General features: G+C 37.5%; 2 protein-coding genes across 2 annotated transcripts; one reads left to right on the forward strand and one right to left on the reverse strand.

Annotated features, from left to right (window-relative positions):
* Nucleotides 1-17: 17 nt before the first annotated feature.
* On the reverse strand, nucleotides 18-9,652 carry LOC110465027 (glyoxal reductase-like). Its single transcript, XM_021520590.1, has 9 exons — nucleotides 9,560-9,652; nucleotides 8,698-8,850; nucleotides 8,180-8,260; nucleotides 6,392-6,499; nucleotides 5,854-6,042; nucleotides 5,489-5,580; nucleotides 2,631-2,741; nucleotides 1,693-1,786; nucleotides 18-403 (listed from the first exon to the last, which is right to left on the reverse strand). The coding sequence occupies exons 2-9, from the start codon at nucleotides 8,777-8,779 to the stop codon at nucleotides 258-260; spliced, it is 903 nt and encodes a 300-aa protein (XP_021376265.1). The 5' UTR covers nucleotides 8,780-8,850; nucleotides 9,560-9,652; the 3' UTR covers nucleotides 18-257.
* Nucleotides 9,653-9,978: 326 nt separating this feature from the next.
* On the forward strand, nucleotides 9,979-18,899 carry LOC110465020 (D-3-phosphoglycerate dehydrogenase-like). The gene is made up of 11 exons (XM_021520581.1): nucleotides 9,979-10,187; nucleotides 11,709-11,860; nucleotides 12,480-12,545; nucleotides 12,956-13,112; nucleotides 13,367-13,499; nucleotides 14,216-14,364; nucleotides 14,535-14,687; nucleotides 14,959-15,088; nucleotides 15,619-15,767; nucleotides 16,062-16,278; nucleotides 16,866-18,899. The coding sequence occupies exons 1-11, from the start codon at nucleotides 10,053-10,055 to the stop codon at nucleotides 17,024-17,026; spliced, it is 1,602 nt and encodes a 533-aa protein (XP_021376256.1). The 5' UTR covers nucleotides 9,979-10,052; the 3' UTR covers nucleotides 17,027-18,899.
* Nucleotides 18,900-24,081: the final 5,182 nt, after the last annotated feature.

Genomic DNA, 24,081 nt, shown 5'->3' on the forward strand with positions numbered 1-24,081 from the left:
ACAGTTCTAGCACTGCCCAACCACATACTCGAACACACAACCCTTCGGTCACGAGCCCGGCGTCCTACCACTAGACTACCGTGCCTCCAAAATGGCTTCAAGTGTATTTCGCCAACACCCTCTAATAATATATGAGAGATATACGGGTCTATGGGCATCTTGATATGTTAAGTGGCACACTGTGGTAACATGTACAATTTCACTGATGTAGTTTTGTTTTAGCACTTCAGAGTCAAACAACACTCAGGAATCAGGGGTCATAGCACCTGACTTGGGTTCCAGCAGAGATGGGACTGATCGTCCAGTTGGTCAAGACTGACCATTTCCTGGTCACTCAGGGAGAAGGAGAAAATGTCAAAGTTGTCTCGAATGTGGTCTGGATTGGTGGACTTTGGGATTGCACCTGTAAGGTAAACCATATGGTCAGTACACAAAGACAAAATCCAAACTGAAGTTAATACAAAAAGACGAAAACCGGAAGTGCGTGGATGCCAGAAAAAAAAATGGAAAGTTACCATGAGCTCTGACAAAGAGCCATGGATAATAAGTTTGTTAGTTTATCCAAACAATTTGAATACTTAGATCCAGTCATTAGAGGAGTGAATCAACTCTGACAGGTAAATTCTGTAAGCAGGGGAAGCTGTAAAGTGACCTCCAACGGAAGGAAAGTAACAAACAATCATGAAATTGAAGTTGTCATGGAGATTCGCAGTGAGGTGTCCATTAATATCATACTGTAAGAAAAATTTACGATACAAAGCTGAAGGAGGGATGTAAAAACACAAACATAAGGTCCATGGCACCTGTAAATATAGTTGAGGAAACTTAGTGGACAAAATGATTATTTCAAAAATTACATGCAACTGGAGGGTAAAAAAACTTTTATACCCTTTGCATATTCAAACCCAGTATATAAAAGTAATATGACACTATAGGGTATTGCCCTGGACTGATGGATAGATGCAATGTCTCAAGGAAATAGCTTATATATTATTATGCCAGAGTTTCAGAGTATTCCCTGTCATAACAAACCATTCTAACATTATTCTGAGAACACATGCAAATCACTTCGCCCACTTGTGCCACATGGACTGTGTAAATCAGGTAGCAGGTTGACATGAGTGACACCTCTGTTTGTTATCAATCAAAACATTGCAACATATGATAGTGAATGAGTCAATATGGCTCCTGATAGGTTTTTGGAACTTGCGACTTGAAATGTTGGTTTTTGAAAATGTCTGCAAATGCATTTCGCGGCAGGCATATAACACAGGTCAATTTTTGGATTCCTAGTATTGATTATAACAAGCTTCTAGTTCTCCTTTAACCAGGTCTATTTCCAGAGACAAATGAAACATGATCACAAACAACACACAAAGGTCAACACAATCAAATAGTCTACTGGTTTGATATTCATGGGTATAATAAAACAGTAACCTGGTACAGACTGGACATTTGCAAAATATGTTAATTATTGTTCCTTCAGACAAATTGTTTCCCTTTGACTTCGGCCTTGGAAAATAGTTTGTCATTCAGCGATAATGAAATCACTATTTCCATTGTGCCCTTTCTATAACTGTATACTGTGGCAAGAACAGGAATATTCGCACTATATGTTTATGTGAAATATTCATGGACATTTGATCTTAGAGGAAATGAAATCAGACTCACAACACCTCTTGTGCTACCTACCTACACCCTGTTGTACGGCCCAGCGGAGGAGGATTCGAGCAGCAGATACTCCCCTCTGTGTGGCCATCTTACATACAACAGGGTCTGTCAGCAGCTGTAACATGATAAACAGTTTTATAGGTCAAAAACGTATAAACATCATCAGCAGGTCAACATCAGATATGTTGGTGAAACATAACCTGTACTAGCATGCAGTATTACAATGCATTGACCAAATGATGTGTTGAAATAAACCTAAATATCAAGATGAAATTTCTCGCATCTTACATACGACAGGGTCTGTCAGCAGCTGTATCATGATAAACAGTTTTATAGGTCAAAAACATATAAACATCATAAGCAGGTCAATATAAGATATGTTGGTCAAACATAACCTGTAGCATGCAGCAATACAATTGAACCTAAATATCAAGATGAAATTTCTTGCATCAAACTTCGAGGTCAAACAGGAACTATTTAAATTTCTCCAAGGTAATGTTGATATGTAGGTCAACCTTCCAAAGTCTTGATCACCCAAAAACAGCCTGATTAACACCGAGAGAGTTCATGGTCAACATCCGTCTTCATGGTCGACATAAGACATCAAAGTCATCCCCAGTCTTAAACTACAATTGTCCTAACAGGACTTACCCTCCCCCACCTCCTACACCCAGCCCACACGTATGCCCTTCTATTATCAAGGGCCATTACCCTAGCAGAAATTATTTATCACAATTTCCTCCTGAATGAACATCTTTTCTACAAATGTTTAATTAATGTGCAATGAATTAACAAGGGAAATAACTCCAGCAGATATTGCCAATTGCATCTTATTGCAAAGGGCCATAACAGAAATTGCAACTTCAGTCTTTCACACAAATCTTTTTGAACAAACAGGGGAATTCCTATTAAATATATTTTTACATGATTATAAATAGATGCTAAAAGAAATAACCTACTGTATTATTGTCTGTGGTTGTTCCTAGAGACGAGTAGGCCTGGAAGTGTATTCCTTTACTCCTACAGTAGTCCACTAACCCTCGCTGTACCAGGTGTGGGTGGTACTCCATCTGTAACAAACAAACAACCATAATTATGGTTGTTTGTTTGATACAGATTGAGTACCGCCCACACCTGGTACAGGTAAACACAACACACTCCAGGTATTCTTCAGGTAAACACAACACGCTACAGCCGTCCTACAGGTAAACAGAACACGCTACAGCCGTCCCACAGGTAAACACAACACTCCAGCTATTCTACAGGTAAACACCCCACTCCAGCTGTTCTTCAGGTAAACAACACTCAAGCTATTTTACAGGTAAATACAACAATCCAGCTATTCTACAGGTAAATACAACAATCCAGCTATTCTACAGGTAAACACCCCACTCCAGCTGTTCTGCAGGTAAACAACACTCAAGCTATTTTACAGGTAAATACAACACTACAGCTGTCCTTACAGGTAAAAACAACACTCAAGTGTCCTCTTTACCTGTTGGTTTTTGTTATACATGTAGGCTTGTTTAACCAATAATTGCAAACCACAAATTTATTCTACATTTTACCAGTTTGGAAGAAAATAAAATATGACTTACATTTATTTTCTTCCAAACTGGTAAAATGTAGAATAAATTTGTGGTTTGCAATTATTGGTTGAACAAGCCTACATGTATAACAAAAACCAACAGGTAAAGAGGGCCTGTATCTTCGCTGTACCAGGTGGGGGTGGTACTCAATCCGTAACACACAAATAACCATTACTACAGTAGTCCACTAACCCTCGCTGTGCCAGGTGTGGGTGGTCCTCAATCTGTAACACACAGATAACCATAATAACAGCGAGGGTTGGTGGACTTCTGTAACTATGGTTATTTGTGTGATACAGATTGAGTACCAGCCACACCTGGTACAGGTAAACACAACACGCTACAGCCGTCCTACAGGTAAACACCACAAGCTACAGCCGTCCTACAGGTAAGCACAACACGCTACAGCCGTCCTACAGGTAAACAGAACACGCTACAGCCGTCCTACAGGTAAGCACAACACGCTACAGCCGTCCCACAGGTAAACACAACACGCTACAGCCGTCCCACAGGTAAACACAACACATTAAAGTTGTCCTACAGGTAAAAAAACACATTCTAGCTATTCTACAGGTAAATACAACAATCCAGCTATTCTACAGGTAAACACACCACTCAAGCTGTTCTTCAGGTAAACAACACTCAAGCTATTTTACAGGTAAATAAAACAATCCAGCTATTCTACAGGTAAATACAACACTACAGCTCTCCTTACAGGTAAAAACAACACTCAAGTGTCCTCTTTACCTGTTGGTTTAAATAAACAAAAACAGGCCCTCTTACCTGTTGGTTTTTGTTGTAGATACAGGCCCTGTTTACCTGTTGGTTTAAATAAACAAAAACAGGCCCTCTTACCTGTTGGTTTTTGTTATACATGTAGGCTTGTTTAACCAATAATTGCAAACCACAAATTTATTCTACATTTTACCAGTTTGGAAGAAAATAAATGTAAGTCATATTTTATTTTCTTCCAAACTGGTAAAATGTAGAATAAATTTGTGGTTTGCAATTATTGGTTGAACAAGCCTACATGTATAACAAATACCAACAGGTAAGAGGGCCTGTATCTTCGCTGTACCAGGTGCGGGTGGTACTCAATCTGGAACACACAAATAACCATAATTTTAGTAGTTAATCAACTTTACATGATTATAAATAGATGCTAAAGGAATAACCTACTGGATTATTGGCTGTGGTTGTTCCTAGCGACGAGTAGGCCTGGAAGTGTATTCCTTTACTCCTCCAGTAGTCCACTAACCCTCGCTGTACCAGTTGTGGGTGGTACTCAAGCTGTAACACACAAATGACCATAATAACAGTAGTCTCCCAACCCTCGCTGTACCTGGTGTGGGTGGTACTCCATCTGTAACAAACAAACAACCATAATTATAGTAGCCCACCAACCCTCGCTTTACCAGGTGTGGGAGGTCATCAATCTGTAACACACTTAAATATATTTTTACAGGATTATAAAGATATTCTAAAAGAAATAACCTTCTGTATTATTGTCTGTTGTTGTTCCTAGAGACGAGTAGGCCTGGAAGTGTATTCCTTTACTCCTACAGTAGTCCTCTAACCCTCGCTGTACCTGGTGTGGGTGGTACTCCATCTGTAACACACAACTAACAATAATTATAGTAGTTCACCAACCCTCGCTGAACCAGGTGTGGGTGGTACTCAATCTGTTACACACAAATAACCATAATTATAGTAGTTAATCAACTTCCGGTGGAGAGTTTGAGCAGTGTGTGTTTACTTGTAGAACTTGAGTGTTGTTTTTACCTGTAAGGACAGCTGTAGTGTTGTATTTACCTGTAGAATAGCTGGATTGTTGTATTTACCTGTAAAATAGCTTGAGTGTTGTTTACCTGAAGAACAGCTGGAGTGGTGTGTTTACCTGTAGAATAGCTGGAGTGGTGTGTTTACCTGTAGAATAGCTGGAGTGTTGTGTTTACCTGTAGAATAGCTGGAGTGTTGTGTTTACCTGTAGAATAGCTAGAATGTGTTTTTTTACCTGTAGGACAGCTGTAATGTGTTGTGTTTACCTGTAGGACAACTTTAATGTGTTGTGTTTACCTGAAGAATAGCTGGAGTGTGTTGTGTTTACCTGTAGGACGGCTGTAGCGTGTTGTGTTTACCTGTAGGACGGCTGTAGCGTGTTGTGTTTACCTGTAGGGCAGCTGAAATGTGTTTTTATACCTGTAGGACAGCTAGAATGTTGTGTTTACCTGTAGGACGGCTGGAATGTGTTGTGTAGTCTTTATGAGGTCCTCTATATGATGTTGTAGAAAGTTTGACACACCTATTGCTTTAAGTTTCCCTGAAAATACACAAAACATTTATGGTTATAGATGGTCATACTCACATACTTTACCAATTCATTTTATTTAATATATAAACAGAAAAAGAAAATTAGGTATGAACAAGCCAGGTTAGCCCAGGAACGAACAATATCTTATAAGTCTCTACATGGAGGTCTGACCGACTAATGTTAAACCTGCAGGTGATCAAACTTGAGTGTTGCAGAAAATTACTGTTTAAACACATATGTTATAAAACATATATACTGAAAATACTGTATGTGAGACATTACCTTCCTGTTGCAGTGTGACCATGTCCGTCCAGCTCTGCATGCGCAGTTCACGGTGGCGTGTGTCACCTGGCTGCATACCCTGTGTCCCTGGCCAGTGTATGAGGTAAAGGTCGAGGTAGTCACACTGGAGGTTGTTTAGTGACTGTAGACAACTCTTCCTACACTTATCACACCCCTGGTCTTTGGGACCTGTTATAGAAATCAATGTGGGTATACACATTAACCTGTTATAGGAGGTAGTCACATTTGAGACAATGACGGGTATATACCATGGGATCTATTCACTTAGACAACTCATTCACTTTATACAAACTCACTCAGATAATAGGAATTCTATCATACTGTCAAAACCAGCTAAATGTTGTAAAGACTTCCAATTCCATGCCTTCTTGGTCTATATTACATAGTATAATGATTATTTCCCTATTTTGTATAACATGGTAAATGCATTTTATTTTAAGATGAAAATTTTCAATATCAAATGACAAACAAAAATAAGGAGGCTTATAACATTGCTTGATAAACTGAATCTGCTTACCTAGTTTACTAGTGATAAAGATGTCCTGTCTCTTTAGCCCATGTTTAGGTAGGAGGTCTTTCAGGCTTGTGCCAATGTCTTCTTCATTCTTATACACAGAAGCAGTATCTACAACATACAAAGTCAATAGCTCAACAGGTAGAACTTGTATCTATACCGAAATCAACAAGTCAAGAGGACCTGTATCTGTTTACCAAAACCAACAGACAAGGTCAATAGCTCAACAGAGAGAACTTGTATCTATACCAAAACCAACAGGTCAAGAGGACCTGTATCTGTTTACAAAAACCAACCGGGACAGAGGGACTCTATCTGTTTACTAAAAACAACAGGTAAAGAGGACCTGTATCTGTTTACAAATACCAACAGGTAAGAGGGCCTGTATCTGTTCACAAAAACCAAAGGGGCAAGAGGGACTGTATATGTTTACTAAAACCAACAGGTAAAGAGGGCCTGTATCTGTTTACCAAAACCAACGGGGCAAGAGGGCCTGTATCTCTTTACTAAAACTAATGATTAAAGAGGGCCTGTATCTTTATCCAAACCAAAAGACCAAGAGGATCTGTTTCCAACAGGTCAGCAGGGTCTGTGTCTATACCACAGTCACAAGTTCAAGGAAGTCTATATCTATTATACCAACAGGTTCAGAGGACCTGTGTCTATACCAAAATCAACAGGTTGAACAAGCCTACATGTATAACAAAAACCAACAGGCAAAGAGGGCCTGTATTTAGAACAAAACCATCAGGTAAAGAGGGCCTGTATTTATAACAAAACCAACAGGTAAGAGGGCCTGTTTCTGTTTATTTAAACCAACAGGTAAAGAGGACCTTATCTGTTTACGAAAACCAACAAGTAAAGAGGGCCTGTATCTGTTTACAAAAACCAACAGGTAAAGAGGGCCCGTATCTGTTTACGAAAACCAACAGGTAGAGAGGAACTGTATCTGTTTTCTAAAACCAACAGGTAGAGAGGGCCTGTATCTGTTTACCAAAACCAACGGGGCAAGAGGGCCTATATCTGTTTACAAAAACCTACAGGGCAAGAGGGACTGTATATGTTTACTAAAACCAACAGGTAAAGAGGGCCTGTATCTGTTTACTAAAACTAATGATTAAAGAGGGCCTGTATCTGTATCTAAACCAAAAGATCAAGAGGATCTGTTTCCAACAGGTCAGCAGGGTCTGTGTCTATACCACAGTCACAAGTTCAAGGAAGTCTTTATCTATTATACCAACAGGTTCAGAGGACCTGTGTCTATACCAAAATCAACAGGTTGAACGAGCCTACATGTATAACAAAAAACAACAGGTAAAGAGGGCCTGTATCTATAACAAAACCATCAGGTAAAGAGGGCCTGTATCTATAATAAAACTGACAGGTAAAGAGGGCCTGTATCTACAACAAAAACCAACAGGTAAACAGGGCCTGTATCTACAACAAAATCACAGGGACAAGAGTTTGTATCTATATAAAAAACAATGGATCAACTCAGTCTGATCTAACAACAACAAATTTAGGTGTACCACCAGGTCAGTAGAACCTGTATATGTACCAAACGTAAGAGGTTAACTGGGCCTGTATATTCACCACAAACACAAGGTTTACACAGATCCTGTCTTTATTTGTAAATTTGTAAATGTTAACCTGTCCATATAATTTCCTAAAACATTAGATCAACAACTTTTTTATTTTTATTATAAACAATATGTCAATGGAGCCTTATGTACATTGTAATACAGACAGGTCCCAGTTAGGGCTTTATGAAACAATGATCGACCTGCTCACCTATAGAACGGTAGCCTGCTGCAAGAGCGGAATCCAGCACTTTGTAAACCAGCTCTTTTCCTTTGATTTTAAATGTTCCAACTAAACAAAAATCAGTTAAGAGTATGATTAAAAACTAAATACATAAAATAATAAGCTTTTCGTATGTATGAATTCAAAGGGAGGCCTGGATAACACTGCAGAATCTTGTCTAGAGATAAATTTAGTCCAGCCTTGTATATTTTTTTTATATCTGTATAACTGAATTCCTTTATAATTGTCTCATATCAATTTAAAAAACAACAACAACACTATGCATTGTGTTCTGTTTCATACCAATACAATTTTTTATGAAAAGTGCTTTACAATACCGTGTTGTTGTAATAACAGTTAAAACAGGATATTTTTCAGTGCCAGATGCAAAATAAATGTAAGTCATATTTTATTTTCTTCCAAACTGGTAAAATGTAGAATAAATTTGTGGTTTGCAATTATTGTTTTAGTTTGTGATCAGGGAAATGTCATAAATAGGTACGTACATCCAATGATCGGCATGACCACACCAGAGTTCAGTGTAACGGACATTGTGAGCAAGTGTTGTAGTCGTCTGGCTGTCTGCATCAGTGTCTATCTGTCTGACAGTGCCATCTACTTGTCAAGCAGGCACAATTAATATATGCATTATGTAGAACCTAAATAGAGAAAAAGGGGAAGACAGAAACATAATGAAAACTTCTGGCAAATATGTTTTAACATTTTCCTGACATATATATGGCCTACTATACATATATAATGTATTTTTAAAACGGATTTGTTAATTACTCTTTCCACTGCTTGTCAGAATGCTAAGACTAGGAGTCCCATGTGTTCAGTGTTTGTTGGAAGCCCCTGTAGTTAGTGACTATATGAGGCTAGAAGGTCAATTAGATAAGTGGTTATAACTGTTGTATCTTTTTACACAATGAAATTGAATTGTATTTAATTGAATTGGTTTAGTGTCCAGAATCCCATGATGTCCTCAGCCCCATGGGGGTCAGGCAGGAGTTCCCCAATGCTAATTATGCCTACTATCAGACTATACACCTGCCCAGAGACGTATATAATGTGTTATATACGTCTCTGACCTGCCCCTCTGCTCCGTAGGTCTAGCCTCTATGATCATATAATAAGTTACGTTAATTATTGTCCACAGGTGCCCGGTTAATCAAACTGTCAAAACTATCAGTTTCAGTGGTGATAGCTATACAGTCCCCAGGTGTGCTCAAGGACATGGACGTTTTCCGTATACATGTCATGTAGCAAAAGTTACAGTACCCAAGATATTGTGTCTACACAAGACACATTAATGCATATCAATTTGCGTACGATAACCCAATTAGTTACAACAGTTAGGTACTGTACCGGTACAAATCAGACGACACAGCAGACTACTGTGTATTAGGCACTCGTGTTGGCCTATTAGCCAGAAATTTTCCATCACACCGTGTTATTTAATGTTTGTATGAAAAAAGGTCAATATTGTCTAAATATAGTCTTACTCTTTACTGGGAATAATCCCAAGTTGTTCCGACTGGATGGGGAATTACCCAAAACAAGTCGACATTGCGGTGTCGATGATAAAATAATCCTACTCTATTAGTTCCCTTGACAGGAATTTGTGTTGTTATTAAATATTCGTATTATATAAGACATCGAATCTACTAGAATTTATATATAGTGCTCAATTTTATTAAGATATAGAATAAAAATGAGCTGTAAATTAATGCAAATATGTTTTGTTTCATTGGAGACTGGCACTGCATTATGGGCTATCTAATTTCCCCGACACCGCCGGCAAAGCTGTCTGTTGAAACGTGCCCACCAGCTGACTTCACAAATTTCCAACGAGCTGACCATGTCGTTTTCTTTAAGTTCCGTTTTAATAACTGACGAAATTGACCAGAAATGTGTCGACGTTCTGAAGAACAATGGCATTAACGTAGTCAAAAACACGAAGCTGTCAAAAGACGAACTGCTTGTGGAAATTGCGGTAAGTTTGGCGAAATATAGCGTTACTGACCTTTTTTTTATACCTACTGTAAGTAGCCTAATAGTTTGTGGTACATTTATTTTTTTTCCCTACCATCCGGTTATATTCTATTCCTCTTTGGTAAATTATCCCTAACCGATTTATTTGGACCTATATGCTTTTTACTGCTTTTTCGGTTGCAGAGCTAATCAGAATTATTGACTTCATTGAATGAGGTACCTAACCGTGCATTCCAGTGGGATTCTGGAGAAAATAATATGCATTCCATTCTACGGTAGAGTTTTGAAATAAAATCAATTTTGTTTTAATACCTTTGACCTTTAGCAGAAGTATAGTATGATGACCTTTATATGATATTGACCTTTACAGACTTGTGTTAATCTTGAGAGAACCATGGATACTGGTGACCTTTCGAAATTGACGTTTACATAAGTATGACATATCTATGATTTTGACCTTTAGTACATTAACATATTTGCAATTCATATATATCCTGTCAAAATTGATATAATTATATGGGGAGCATCATTCAGTCAACACTTAGGTCATCGATCCTTGATACTCCAGAGATAACTCTCACTAATTATACATGTTTTCTACACCCCTGGAATATTTTAATATGCCATAGCAAAATTGAAGGTGACTAGCTATTTGATTGGTACAGGTGAAAATAAACTGACCAATCTCTTGGCTGATACTTCCTTTGGGTATTACAGAGGAGCAACGCCCAACTTCAAAGCCAGTCCATTTTACCATTAAGCTACCACAGGATTCTTTTGATTTACATGGAAGGATCAATCTAGTGTTCTTCTGTCATCCACAAGGAGGCAAACACTATATAATTAAGCCTTCGATTTTGTCATGACATTTTTCAGGGGTGCAAAAAGCATAAGTGAGCGTGACCCCATGAGTATCGAGAATGCACTGAAGTTTTTGGAAGATATAATCTTACTTGCTTAAATATTGTTGAATTTTGATGAAATTGTAAGAATCAAGAAAATATAAAGATGAAGGCTCAGTTCGAAGCAGTGCAAAATCCATGCATAATTGATTAATGCTCTAATTTATGACCAGGTTCTGATGAATTTTGGTCAAATTTTAAAGTACACAAGAGAAATGCTAAATTTGAATTCAAGCAAAATCTGTGTGTAATTAAGTAGCAATTCATAGTAGAATTTCAACAGTTTTGATTAATATTGTACCATGCATTAATATGAGTCCTGTAAGCAAGTCCACCATATAGATGTTGCATAATATGGATTAATTTCAATATGGGCAAAGGGAGACAATCCCTACACAACAGTGATGATGATTATTGATATTAGGAATATGACAGGGCTTTCAAAAACCTAAGACCCCGGGACGAACTAGCAGTGATATTCTGTTTGACACATGACTATTGCATGTCTTATGTCACTCTGATGCTTTCCTATATTTGAATGGTGACCGTGTACTTGGTCAACATTGCCCAAGTTCGCCCATCTGTGACGGGTTTCATTGACAATGTTTTTATGTTTACAGAAGTACGATGGCCTTGTGGTTCGATCTGCCACCAAGGTGACAGCTGATGTGATTGAGGCTGCCACCAACCTGAAGATCATTGGTCGAGCTGGAACCGGGGTGGACAACATTGACTGTGATGCAGCTTCCCGCAAGGGCATCATTGTTATGAAGTAAATCTGAGTTCCAACGTTAATATCTGTTACCTCCCTGCAGGTATCAATTGAAGTCTGTATTTGATCTTAAAATTCCATGTTCCTGTATAGGTTTGCATAGGTTTACTGATTTGAAATAAAGATTTATTACATGATGTTTTAAGGAAAAGTGAGTTTGTTCAATTGATAGTAAGTATAATTACTTTAATTTCTATCATTGTTCTTTTCCATTAATTTGATGACAAGACTACTGCTTATTATACACCCGTAACAACGTTAGCAAGGGAGTTACTGGAATCTTCTGGGCTGTAGAGTTTAGAAACAGATTTTAAATAATTTATTAAATGTGGAAAAAATGCTTAAATCTCAATTGGACTAGGACAGATATGTTTAAATTTTCTAACAATAAGGAAGATTTTTGTTAACATACTATTCCACTTTAGCATTTGGACTGTAGCACCGACTGGCAGATGCTAATTTGCATCTGTCAACATGCCTGACAGGAAATTATGTCAGATGTATTATTGACAGAAGTAACATTCACATTTTGGACATTTTGTCAACTAAGTTTTAGTCCTGCTATGTAAAATTGAAAGCAGTGGCCTGTGATTTTTTATCCTTATGATTTTGTTTCCAGTACCCCAGGAGGGAACACACTGAGTGCAGCGGAACACACATGTGCCCTGATATGTGCATCGTCCAGGTTGGTACTGGGTCTCAATAAAGAAAAGTACATCTTCGAAATAAACTCAGCTGCCATATTGCTGATGACAATAGCACCACTTCTAGCACTAGGGAATTTCTTTGTCAATTCTATGACCACTTTCTTGACTAGCCGTACAAGAAACTTAAATCAAAATATTCGTGGGTTACATGAATATCATTTGAATGCTTGTATGTATGACATCATCTTTGCAATCCTGGTTAACCATTGACCTATAACATGACTTCAAATTGCATTGAATTCTCTTTTCAACTTCAATAAGTATTGTGCATGTCTCTGTTTAAGTCTTATTTCTGTCTCTCTTTATTTCCAATGACCCTTGTGGGATTTGAAATTTTCTATACATCTAATGAAGTAATCATACAACCTTGTTTGGCTTCTGTCCCCAGACATATACACCAAGGTGACCGAGCCATGAAGGGAGAGAACTGGGGGGAGCGCAAGAAGCTGATGGGTTCCGAGTTATACGGTAAAACTCTCGCCATTATTGGTCTGGGACGCATTGGAAAGGAGGTGGCTCTCAGGATGCAGTCCTTTGGTATGACAGTAAGTATCCAGTAGTCAAACATTATTATGACCTACCCTTATTGGATGCTGTGTACAGCATTCATAGCGGTCCTCGTCTAGCCTGGGCATATCAAAACCAAACAACATAATTATGGTAATTTGTTCCGTGTTCTGTTCTGTTTCTGTTCCCAAAGTTTGTTCATATTGCAAGGAATTATGAACTATTTTGATAATATTTATGCATATTACAATACAGTACAAACTTCACTCATACATAATTGTTCATCTGTCAGACCATAGGATTTGATCCCATCATCCCCGGTTCAGTGAGCGCAGAGTTCAACGTGGAGTGGATGGCTCTGGAGGCGATCTGGCCTAAGGCAGACTACATCACCGTACACACCCCTCTGATTCCACAAACAAGAAGTAAGTAAGGTCTCTATTTGAGCAGCAACATCCAAAAAACAGACGTTTAATCTGTTAGCATTGGTATTAAATCTTTATATATCATACATGAAAATAGCAAAACCACCATAGACTAGTCTGATTGTAAGTCGAAGTTCAGATTTTAATTTTGTCCAAGTGAAGTCTGGTATCATAAAAAGGCTTAAAATCATAAACCACTTTTTGTGTTGCTCATGAAGCAAAGGTATAACAGATAGGGCTCATCGTCAACACAGCATTATCATCCTCACAAATGGTTTTCTTGCGATTAGTCTTGAAGGAATGCATTGATGTTCATTAAACCTTGTACAAATTCCTATATTATCAATAGCCTGTTCAGGTTTGATTGGAGCCAAATCGGATAATCGATATGCCAACAGCAGCCATTCTGGTTTGTGTGAAAAGTCACATGCTTTTTATGCGATATCCTAGAAGGAATGCCTTGATTTTCATGAAAAGCTTTTTAACTCATTCACCCATGAAGACATATTTGAGACATTCCATTTCAAAGGTTGGAATAGTTCATCATGAAATTTCAGGGGTAAATGAGTTAAACACCTATCCATGTAATATGAACTACCCAATCAAGTTCAATCCCATTTGGGCCAGGGAACAAATCAACTTACCCGGAATTCTCGTCTCGCTTTTTATTGGGTTGTTCACTGGAGATGTATGCCCGTCATTGTTTTCTGTTACAGATCTAATCAACGATAAGGTTTTCTCCCTGTGTAAGCGTGGTGTGCGGGTCATCAATGTTGCTAGAGGCGGTATCATAGAGGAGGAGGCCCTACTCCGCGCCCTCGAGTCTGGTCAGTGTGGTGGTGCTGGCATAGATGTGTACAGCTCAGTAAGTAATACATAATAACTATACATAACAGCATACACACATGGCTGTTGCTATGATAAGTCTAAGACATCCTGCGTTCCATGTCTCAACTTTCTTCTCATATAGTGTATAAACTTATGTTTACTCTCTTGATTGATCAAAATATACATATGGAATCATTCATTGTACAGGAACCTCCCAAGGACTTCAGCTTGGCCAAACACAGGAATGTAGTGGCGACACCCCACTTGGGTGCCAGCACTGTAGAGGCTCAACAGCGAGTGGCCGTGGAGATAGCAGAGCAGTTTGTGGATCTGGTGCAGGGGAAGAGCCTATTTGGTGCTGTAAGTATAGCAATACATATATACAACATTTGATATAGCGCCCTATCTAACTAACAAAAGCCACTCTAAAGCGCTTTACAGAACATAGATACACAATTTCATACAGTCAATACAATTAGCATATATACGCTAGATGTCAAGTCAGTTGACATCCTGGCTTCTTTACAGAGCTACCAATAAGCTGAATTAATAATACCTCTGACTTTTGGCAAGATATTTTTAAAACTTGTTCCACAAAACTGAAATTACACCCGTCATTATACCTCAACAGGTGAATGCCCCTGCCCTGACCAATGCCATGGACGTAAACACCCAGCCCTGGATAGAACTCGGCAAGAAACTTGGTGTGGTGGCGGCCGCAGTAAATGACCAAAACAAGGAGTTCAGCGTTGCGTTATATGGTATGTCGTAAGGATCCGAATACCACTGCCAATACCTGTATTTATTGGGAACATTCCTTCCACCATGACTAGTAGCTTTGAAAAATCATCTTTGATGAGAAAACCATATCTTTCAAAAGTATTTAAGAAAAAAAAAGGATATGTGATATACCATAAAAACTCATTTAATGCACACTTTTTTTGAGAAATTCAATGCCCAAAGTGGGGGGTGCGCAGAATACATAAGTGTAAGCAAACTATCAACAACATAGTTCTTTAACCAACTAGCTTGTCCATGGTAGGACCATGGACCAGTCGTGCTATATCTGTATCCAAATCAAAGTTAAGGGAAGGTCACTGTATGTATGGAAAAACTACCGTAAATTATCTAAGGTTTTGTCTGTAGTGGGACAGGGATCATTAGATACCAGCTTGTGTACCAAAGTAAAATCACCAGTGAAATTTTCCACTCAATACAATTAGTGCTTTGATACCAATCAAATATCATATGAAGTGGATAATCTGAGAGATTCTATATTTTTTTCTGTCAGGTTCCAGTCTTGGTAAGTCAGCAGGCTCCTATATGACCGCTGCTGTGCTGGCAGGTCTCCTACAGAACTCCTCACTCCTTGGAGCTGGTGACAGCAGCAAACTCAACCTTGTCAGTGCCCCAGCCCTCGCTAAACAGTACGGTATCAATGTAAGTAGAACACTATAGCTCTGATAGGGTAGCAACCAAAACACCCATGTATTAAGTAATTAGTCTCAAAATTCTTGTAAGTGCAATAATAATTTGTTGTTATTGACAGTACTTGGCTCATTTTATTCAGCTTGACAATTGTCACAGAAAAACCAATTTAAAATTCTGTTTAATCTCACAAAAATTACATTTTTGAAAAAATCAGAAAATCTATGAATATTTGAAGTTTTCAAGCATGCAAGAGTTGTAAACAGCCAGTGCCCTGTCTTAACTTTTAACCTTGATTTTCTACAGTCTAAAAGTACATATGAGGAGGCAGCCCCTGCCCCTTACAGTGCTCTGGTGAGTGTTGTGTTCAGTAATGGATTCCGTGTGTCTGGGACGACATCGGGAGGCCAGGCTTTGTTGGTGGAAATACAGGGTCAGAAATTCCCCTCACCTGCCTGTCTCTGTGATTCAGTCGTCGTCTTCCGGGGAACCTCCAACCCACAGCTCATACCCAATGTGGCAGGTAAACATCACACCACAACTAAATCCACCTCAATTATAAATCATTGGATACAAATCACATACATTAGTGGAACCTTACCACTATCTGTTCTTTTGTCTCCTTATAGGCAATTGTTCTTATATGATCTTAGCTTATGTGAGGACGATTAACTCCGTACAAACAATCTATCTAGGAGTCAAGACAACAAAAACCTTGAGTGTGAATGGATTATAAACTTTGATTCAAGTATATCTCCTTGTGGTTCAAGTCCTAGTTAATGGAATTCGGTTTATTAACAGAATGTTAAAATTTTGATCCAACTGACGAGAAACATATCATTGGTTGCTTCCCGGATAGTAGTGTATATCGCTGCACAAATTTGTTGTTTTGACAACTTAGAAAGGATATACATTAAACATCTGCTGTGTGATAAGTCCAATTTCTTTCTTTCTTTCTATATAACATGCAAGGTCTTTTTCTATTATGGTCTGACCGATCTGTATGCAATATGTTCACAAGCTTGTTTCTCAAGTTTTGGAATTTTTTTTATTGAAATGTACTTTAATAAGATGTTGAAAGTATTTGACTTCTGTGTTTGATATTGACAGGTGCCTTGGTCGGAGCTGGTGTAACAGTAACAAGTCTGAACACATCCTTAGAGACTGATGGACAGAAGTGGGGAGTGGCCACATTTGCCACGCCACCCTCAGAAAGTTGCCTGGAGGCTCTGAAGTCTCTTGTCACGGCAGCCCGACTCATCGCCTTCTAAGTACTGTACACGCTTCTTAAACAGCTCCACAGTGTTTCTGTGCAATAGAGACAAACACTGCACTTAATTAGGGCAAATGTTGACTGGGTGGCATATTCCGTCTTTGCATATTGCAGAGTTATCTGCTCTTGTGAGCAGGGATTGATTGTTACGTCATTTGTTTGTGAGAGGAACGTCATCAATTTTTGAGAAAACGACGTGATTTTCTCCCACACACCAATGACTTAACAATCAATACCTGCTCACAAGAGAAGATAACTCTGCAATATGCAAAGACGGAATATGTGAACTGAACACACAGCTTTACTGTTTCACAAATGAGAAGACGTACAACTGGTCTGAGACGAAGACAGGAATACTGTGGAAACTTGTCAGGTCATGTCAAGATCATTTTCGGGAGAAACAGTTTATTGAACAGACTGCTGGGTCGTGATTTCCACTGTTTATGCCGAAATATTCAATTATTTTAGTTGTCGCGCACAAAACTGGTCCCATTCTACCAGCATCTGTAAAAGGTAAACAGGTGCTCCTTATAACACTTCTTATCAATGGAGAAGTGAAGTAAGGCATTGCACTTCACTGCTTATTTTAAATTATAAAACCTGAAAATTTGGGGCATAAGAACCTGGTAGTTAACAGAAGTGTTATTGCCAGACTCTGGGGAGAGGTAAACTTGTAATGGTGTTTGTATTAATCATTCTATTATAGTCTACCAGGACTGCCAATTGATTGTTTTTTGCAATTCACTTTTCATTCTTACTCAACATTTCTCATGTTCTTTTTCTTTTGAGATCTTCATTTGTTATTTAATCAAGTGATATTTGCCATCAGCTTCATTTTTTAAAGCCATTTTTTGCTTGAAACAAAGAAAATTATAATTCATTTTTTTTAAATGATATCCGTCCTTACCTACAGGTGTACAAGTTTTTTGAACAAAATATAGAATCTTTAGATTAATATGTTACTGGATTCCTGTCCTATCTTGAAAGAACATAAATGAATGTTCATATCTAATTTACAGAAAGAGTTAAGGTTTTATAATGAATTTACACAGTTTTCAGATTGCATTTATACTAAAATACCTTAGTTTATAACTAATTTGTTTCATAAATTTTAGACCCGGTGTTTAATATCATGAATCATGTTATAAAAGTTGTTCGTTTTGATTATGATCATAATAAAATTGCAACAGAATCAGTTTTTAAGTTAGAATCTCAGTTGAGTTCAGAATCTCACGGGGTTGCTGTATGCTAGGAATCTTTTACCATTAAATATTAGCCCTTCACATAAATGGTGTGTATTCTAAGCTGTAGATTTGCCATCATAATGAAAAATTACCCTGATATTGCAGTGGGTAAAAAACGTGAAAGTTAAATTTTGGCAAAAAATTTCCCAGTATGCAGTCATTTGAGAACATGAAAGACTAGTCATTGAGTATATTTTGTAAGTGCTATATGGTGTTGTAATGCCACATTTGATGTTATCCATAAATTAAAGTGCTTCCTTGTTTATCAAGAAGGATCAAAGTCTATATTTCTGTGCTGATTGGACATTGAAGTGTAAATGGAGGGAAACGACATCATTATCATAGCAAAAAAAATAGATTTCCAAAGTCATTTTCTATGGAAATTTGCAGATGTTGCCATTGATTTTGGGAATCTATGTGCATATTTTTCATTTGTTGGTTAGTGAGATTATTTATCTGGAGCTAGACTTTTCCTGTGTAGCTTTGATTTAACTTCATCCTTATTGGTCTAGAGCATTATTTTATACCATAAACTGTATAAGCTTTATTTTGGTGTATTATAAATAAACTTTATGTTTTGTTTGTTAAGTCAACACTTTAAAATGATCAATAAAACAATAAACAGATTCCGTTGTTCTTGTCTTATTTTCTTGTTTCTATTCTGTTCCAATTTCCTTCAAAAAGAATTTAACATCAATCATTGAATAACAGATCCCTTTTCACATTTTAGTGAAGTTATTTGCCAGATAATCTGGTCATGAAGCAAATACTTTTACACCTTATATTCGCCATTTAACTTATGAAGACACATTTGAACCCTTCCAATTCAAAGGTTGGAATAGTTCATTATGAAATTTCAGGGGTGAATGAGTTAATAGCATAACCATACAACAAATAGATGATTAGAGAGAAAGAATTGTCCATCTGAACACTAACCAAGGACATACCAGTAGAAAACGACATTAATGTGTAAGAATTGGGGGACAACGATTGTGTGTACATGTTTTGTGTTCTCGGATATCGGGAATCTGACAGCAATGTTGGGAGTACATCTGGCTTCAGTATCACTTAAAAGCTGCGCAATGATCAGGGAAGCTTGAGTAACCATGTTGCTCGTCTGGTCTTTAATATTTGGGTTCTCCGAGTATCATTGAAATCGATGACAAGAGGGACTGAGGTACTGATTTTTCCTGACATTGCTCTTCAAACTCCCCTTTAAAACTATATTTCTCATGTTCCATTACACCTCTTCGAACGATGTTCGCAGCTTTTGAAAGCTGTAGGGCCTCTCCATCATAATCATTCCCACATGTTATTTTAAGTGCGTATCCTATATCTTCTTTGAATACCAGCAACACCTTGCAACCATGTTTGTGGGCTTGCAAAGGAAATTGCTTTTAATGGCATTATTTATGAAAAATTGAGTTAGGGATTAACAAGATAACTTGCTGTGATATTGAAGCTCACTATCATAAGATCTCCAATAGTTCTATGTAAATTCTATCTTTCCCATTTCATTGTTTGATTTATAGTCATGTCGACATGAAATGCAGCGTGTGGTAACTTATAACTTCATACTACTACTGTATATTTGACATTTGACCTTTCAAATATCTTTTAGGTTTATATATAGTTTGACCTACTGATTAGAATGTGTTAAATAACTAGTGACTTTTGGCAGCCATCACTTTTTTCTGATCAAGCTTAAATTTTTAAATGAGGTATGCAAATCTGGAAAACAAAAAGCACCTGTTGGAGTGTTCATGAAATTTGAGAAACATTTGTACTTTCTGTGAACAGCTACAATATTAGTTACATGTATTTTTGGCAGGGTATACGGGATGGTATGACCCTTAAGGGTTTCGTATTTCCCTAGGCCGAAGGAAATACGAAATCCTGTAGGGTCATACCATCCTGTATACCCTGCCAAAAATCTGTGTAACGAATTTATTACCCCTTTGAGTCTTTTATATTGGTTATGTACAGTTCCCCATCAACTTTTCTGTTGTCAAGATAACAAGAGGCACAATGGGCCTGCATCGCTCACCTGTTATAAATCTAACACTTGTAATTTTAAGATTTCATAAGAACCTATTAAAAGATTTAAACATATGACGCCTCTGACCTTGAAAGTGGGTCAAGGTTATTTATTTGAACAAACTTGGTAGCCCTTGATCTCAGCATGCTACTAGCCAAATATCATCATACTAGGCCTTTTGGTTACTGAAAAGAAGTTGTTTAAAGCAAAATGTTGACGCCGAAAAGACGGACGGACGACGGACACCGCACCATAATTATGTGTGCCTTCGGGCAGGTGAGCTAAAAATGGCACATTTAGTTTCTTTTAATCAAATTCCTCGAACTGTTCTTCCTGATTCTTTTCTTTTAAATACGTCCTCAGCATGTTTGCTCGTCTGTTCGACTTTTGTGTGTTTTGTGGCACATAGTTAGCCCTTTTGGCGAGTATTTCCTCATCAGTATGCGAAGCAAAACATTTTGCCATTTTGTAAACAGCGAAGCAGACGACAAATGTGAGTTGTCTCCCGTTGCCCGGCCGCAAGATACAAAGACACGTGACCCGTATACCCCTTGTAAAATCATGTGATTCCACCATATTACTGCTGAGAATCACGTGACATGACCGTATACCCCCGGAGATTTACGAATGCGGTTTGGTACACTGTAGTTTTTAACCAATCAGATTCCTAGATATTTCTCAAAGGGGTAATAACAATGAATATGCAGTGGTCAAATTTAAGATGTCTGCCTAGCGGAAATCTTGTTTTCCAAATAATGAACATGCACTAAGTCAATTTGTACGAATAAAGAGGGCTCTGGATATGAAGTTTGAGAAAACGTTATTCAGGGAAATAAATGTCAAAACCCTGATACAAAGAAAGCTGATCAGAGGAAAGACAATGACTTGTCTTTGAGGACTTTCCAAATGACCTTGACATTAGGTCAATGAAATGTACCAGTATATATTAGACTAAGTGTTAAATACTACAGCTTTCTAGCAATCTTTGGTGTAAACAACTTAGTTTATCTTGCAAGTCTGTCAACTTTGACCTGTGTTTAAGACCATCAGCCACAAAAGTGAAATATTGAATATAAATAGGTGGCAGATTTTTTATTGTATGTAGGATAACGGTTGCCTCCTAGCTACGCACGAGAAAGAATTTTTCTGTAGCTCAGTGGTAGAGCGTCCGACCAGAAAGTCAGGGGTCGCGGGTTTGATCCCGGGTGGATGCCCACTACTCTCTTTCCTGTCACAAATAACAAAACAACAAAATGTTCTTTCAACATGACCATATAATTAAATGTACTTAGTTACATTAGAAATGGTATGATTATTTACAAGGAGTGATCACAGTGAGTGGAAAGCTATCCTCGTCTACAAAACCATAAAACCAACCACAAACCCATACCAAGCTGGAAATGCGCCCTTCTGTCAAACAGCACTAGCTACTTATATATGACCAACCTCTTTTGATTGATAAAAAAATAGATCCCCATTTAATCCACACGATATATAAACATTTCAAAATTTACAGTTGTTTTACAGCGAAACCTGTTTCAACCAACATCCTGTGAGAGACAACCTTTGGTCAGATAAGACAGGAAATGGGAAAACATTATTATGGATTCGGACTAAACATGTTTCATTGTATTTTGTTGTTTTATGATTAAAACACTAATATCAATTGAGACATCATCACATAACTGTTATAAACATTCCATTTTATATTTATATTGACTTGGCAACCTTATGTTTTAATAAATGTAGTGACAATTTTTTTCAAAATTTACAGTTATTTTAAATATGTTATTAAACTCGTTACAAACAAAATGTATTACTGTGAACCAAATCTAGTACTCGGACATTAATCAACGCTCTCGTTCATAAACCCTGCTGACAAGTGTAACAAATCTTGTCTGTATGAATAGTCTCAAGATCGTTTAATTAGTGATTGAATGTAGAAACATGTAGAAAAAAATAATTCTCCATGAAATGAAAATGATTAAATACAGTATTCATATCACTGCAATGATTAAATATAAAAAAATCTGCATCTTAATTACATTTGTTTATCAAATATTTTAATAAAAGATCAGAAAAAAAGTGAAGATTTAAATTCAAAACTTCCTGTTAGGCCTTTAGAGCAAGACAAAATTCAAAATGTATCAAAATTCTAAGAGGGGATATGAAGAAATTTGCACACAGAACAAACACAAGTGACCCATCTAACTGACCAGAGTATTGTTGCGGAAAATCTTACAATATGTTGATATATACAGGTTTACAGTAACTTGTATATTTACTTACTTAGTACAGGTAGTATATTGCGATATCAAACCAGCACACAAATAATACATGATGGTTTATATATACGATGTAAGACACTAAAAGTAATTTAAAAGATCCATCACAATGTATTAAATATTGAATGAATAAGATTTTCCGCACTAATGCAAAACAACCCTAACAGCACAGATTGTGATCTGTATACACGCAATACACCTGGATAATTTTTTACCTGGCTGACCTGGAATCGGTAGATCACGGAGATGGGCCACTCACGATGTTCTTTATATAAACATTCAGAGAATTCCAAATATTAGGTATGCTTATTAGGACACTATTGATGGTGTTATATAGCTAAATAGTAAAATCAACAACCCTAACACCAGTACTGTCCTCAATTAGTTTTCTAAACATACACCACCGGCACAGCCAGTGACATGATCTAAACAAGAGTGAAACCGAGACCAATGTTATATAATAGTAAATAGAAAGTAAACTTTGCATGAGAAAAATATACAAGTCTATGTTTCGAACTGTTCACATTCAGGTAGATTTTCACACAGCTAACCCTCACATGTCCACCTGAGTAATCGGGATCAGTATCTTATTGGTGGTCTACTTCTTTTAAGGTAGAAATATATACATTACAAAGATAAAAGATCCTCTTCACGTGTTAAGCTGTAACATATCTCTACGAACTCACACACTTATCAAAAACATTGTTAAATAAATAAAATCTGTAACAAAATTAATAGACATTCATCCATATTCTAATTTTGAGATTGAGAAAAGACTGTTCTGTCTGGTCAGTTATGTAGTCAATATCAACTGACCACCTCTACTGAATCAGTAGGACTGACCAGTACCTTCTCTGGTCACCTTGAATGAATGAATCAGTCTGAGGAGTGACGAGCACCAGCTCTGGTCATTGTCAATACATCAGTCTGAGGAGTGACCAGTACCAGTTCTGGTCATTGTCATTACATCAGTCTAAGGAGTGACCAGTACCAGCTCTGGTCATTGCCATTTCATCAGTCTGAGGAGTGACCAGTACCAGCTCTGGTCATTGTCATTACATCAGTCTAAGGAGTGACCAGTACCAGCTCTGGTCATTGCCATTTCATCAGTCTGAGGAGTGACCAGTACCAGCTCTGGTCATTGTCATTACATCAGTCCGAGGAGTGACCAGTACCAGCTCTGGTCATTGTAGCTCTGGTCATTGTCATTACATCAGTCTGAGGAGTGACCAGTACCAGCTCTGGTCATCTTCATTAGATGAAGAAAGAAGGATGAAATGCTTTGAAGAAAATGTATAACAATTAAAAATAGTAATGTTTCAAAGTTACTTTTCGCATAGACAGATACCATCACATTTATAGATATATAATCATGTACAGGTAATTTTCAACAAAACTTCCAAATTGATAAAGGACTGATGGTAGAGGTACTGGTACAAAAGTACACTATTCCTGGATTTTTAGATCTCAGCCAGTACATGGCATA

The sequence above is a fragment of the Mizuhopecten yessoensis genome, unplaced genomic scaffold (assembly GCF_002113885.1).
Source record: "Mizuhopecten yessoensis strain PY_sf001 unplaced genomic scaffold, ASM211388v2 scaffold11047, whole genome shotgun sequence".
NCBI lineage: Eukaryota > Metazoa > Mollusca > Bivalvia > Pectinida > Pectinidae > Mizuhopecten > Mizuhopecten yessoensis.

Bases quoted from the DNA above. Each gene is read 5' to 3' on its own strand.
- LOC110465027 (XM_021520590.1), bottom strand. From the start codon at position 8,779: ATGCAGACAGCCAGACGACTACAACACTTGCTCACAATGTCCGTTACA. The intron at 8,261-8,697 runs GTACGTACCTAT...ATTTTTGTTTAG, and splicing joins GGTCATGCCGATCATTGGAT to TTGGAACATTTAAAATCAAA. The intron at 2,742-5,488 runs GTAAACACAACA...TGTTTGTTACAG, and splicing joins ACATTCCAGCCGTCCTACAG to ATGGAGTACCACCCACACCT.
- LOC110465020 (XM_021520581.1), top strand. From the start codon at position 10,053: ATGTCGTTTTCTTTAAGTTCCGTTTTAATAACTGACGAAATTGACCAG. The intron at 10,188-11,708 runs GTAAGTTTGGCG...TTATGTTTACAG, and splicing joins AACTGCTTGTGGAAATTGCG to AAGTACGATGGCCTTGTGGT. The intron at 15,089-15,618 runs GTATGTCGTAAG...TTTTTCTGTCAG, and splicing joins GTTCAGCGTTGCGTTATATG to GTTCCAGTCTTGGTAAGTCA.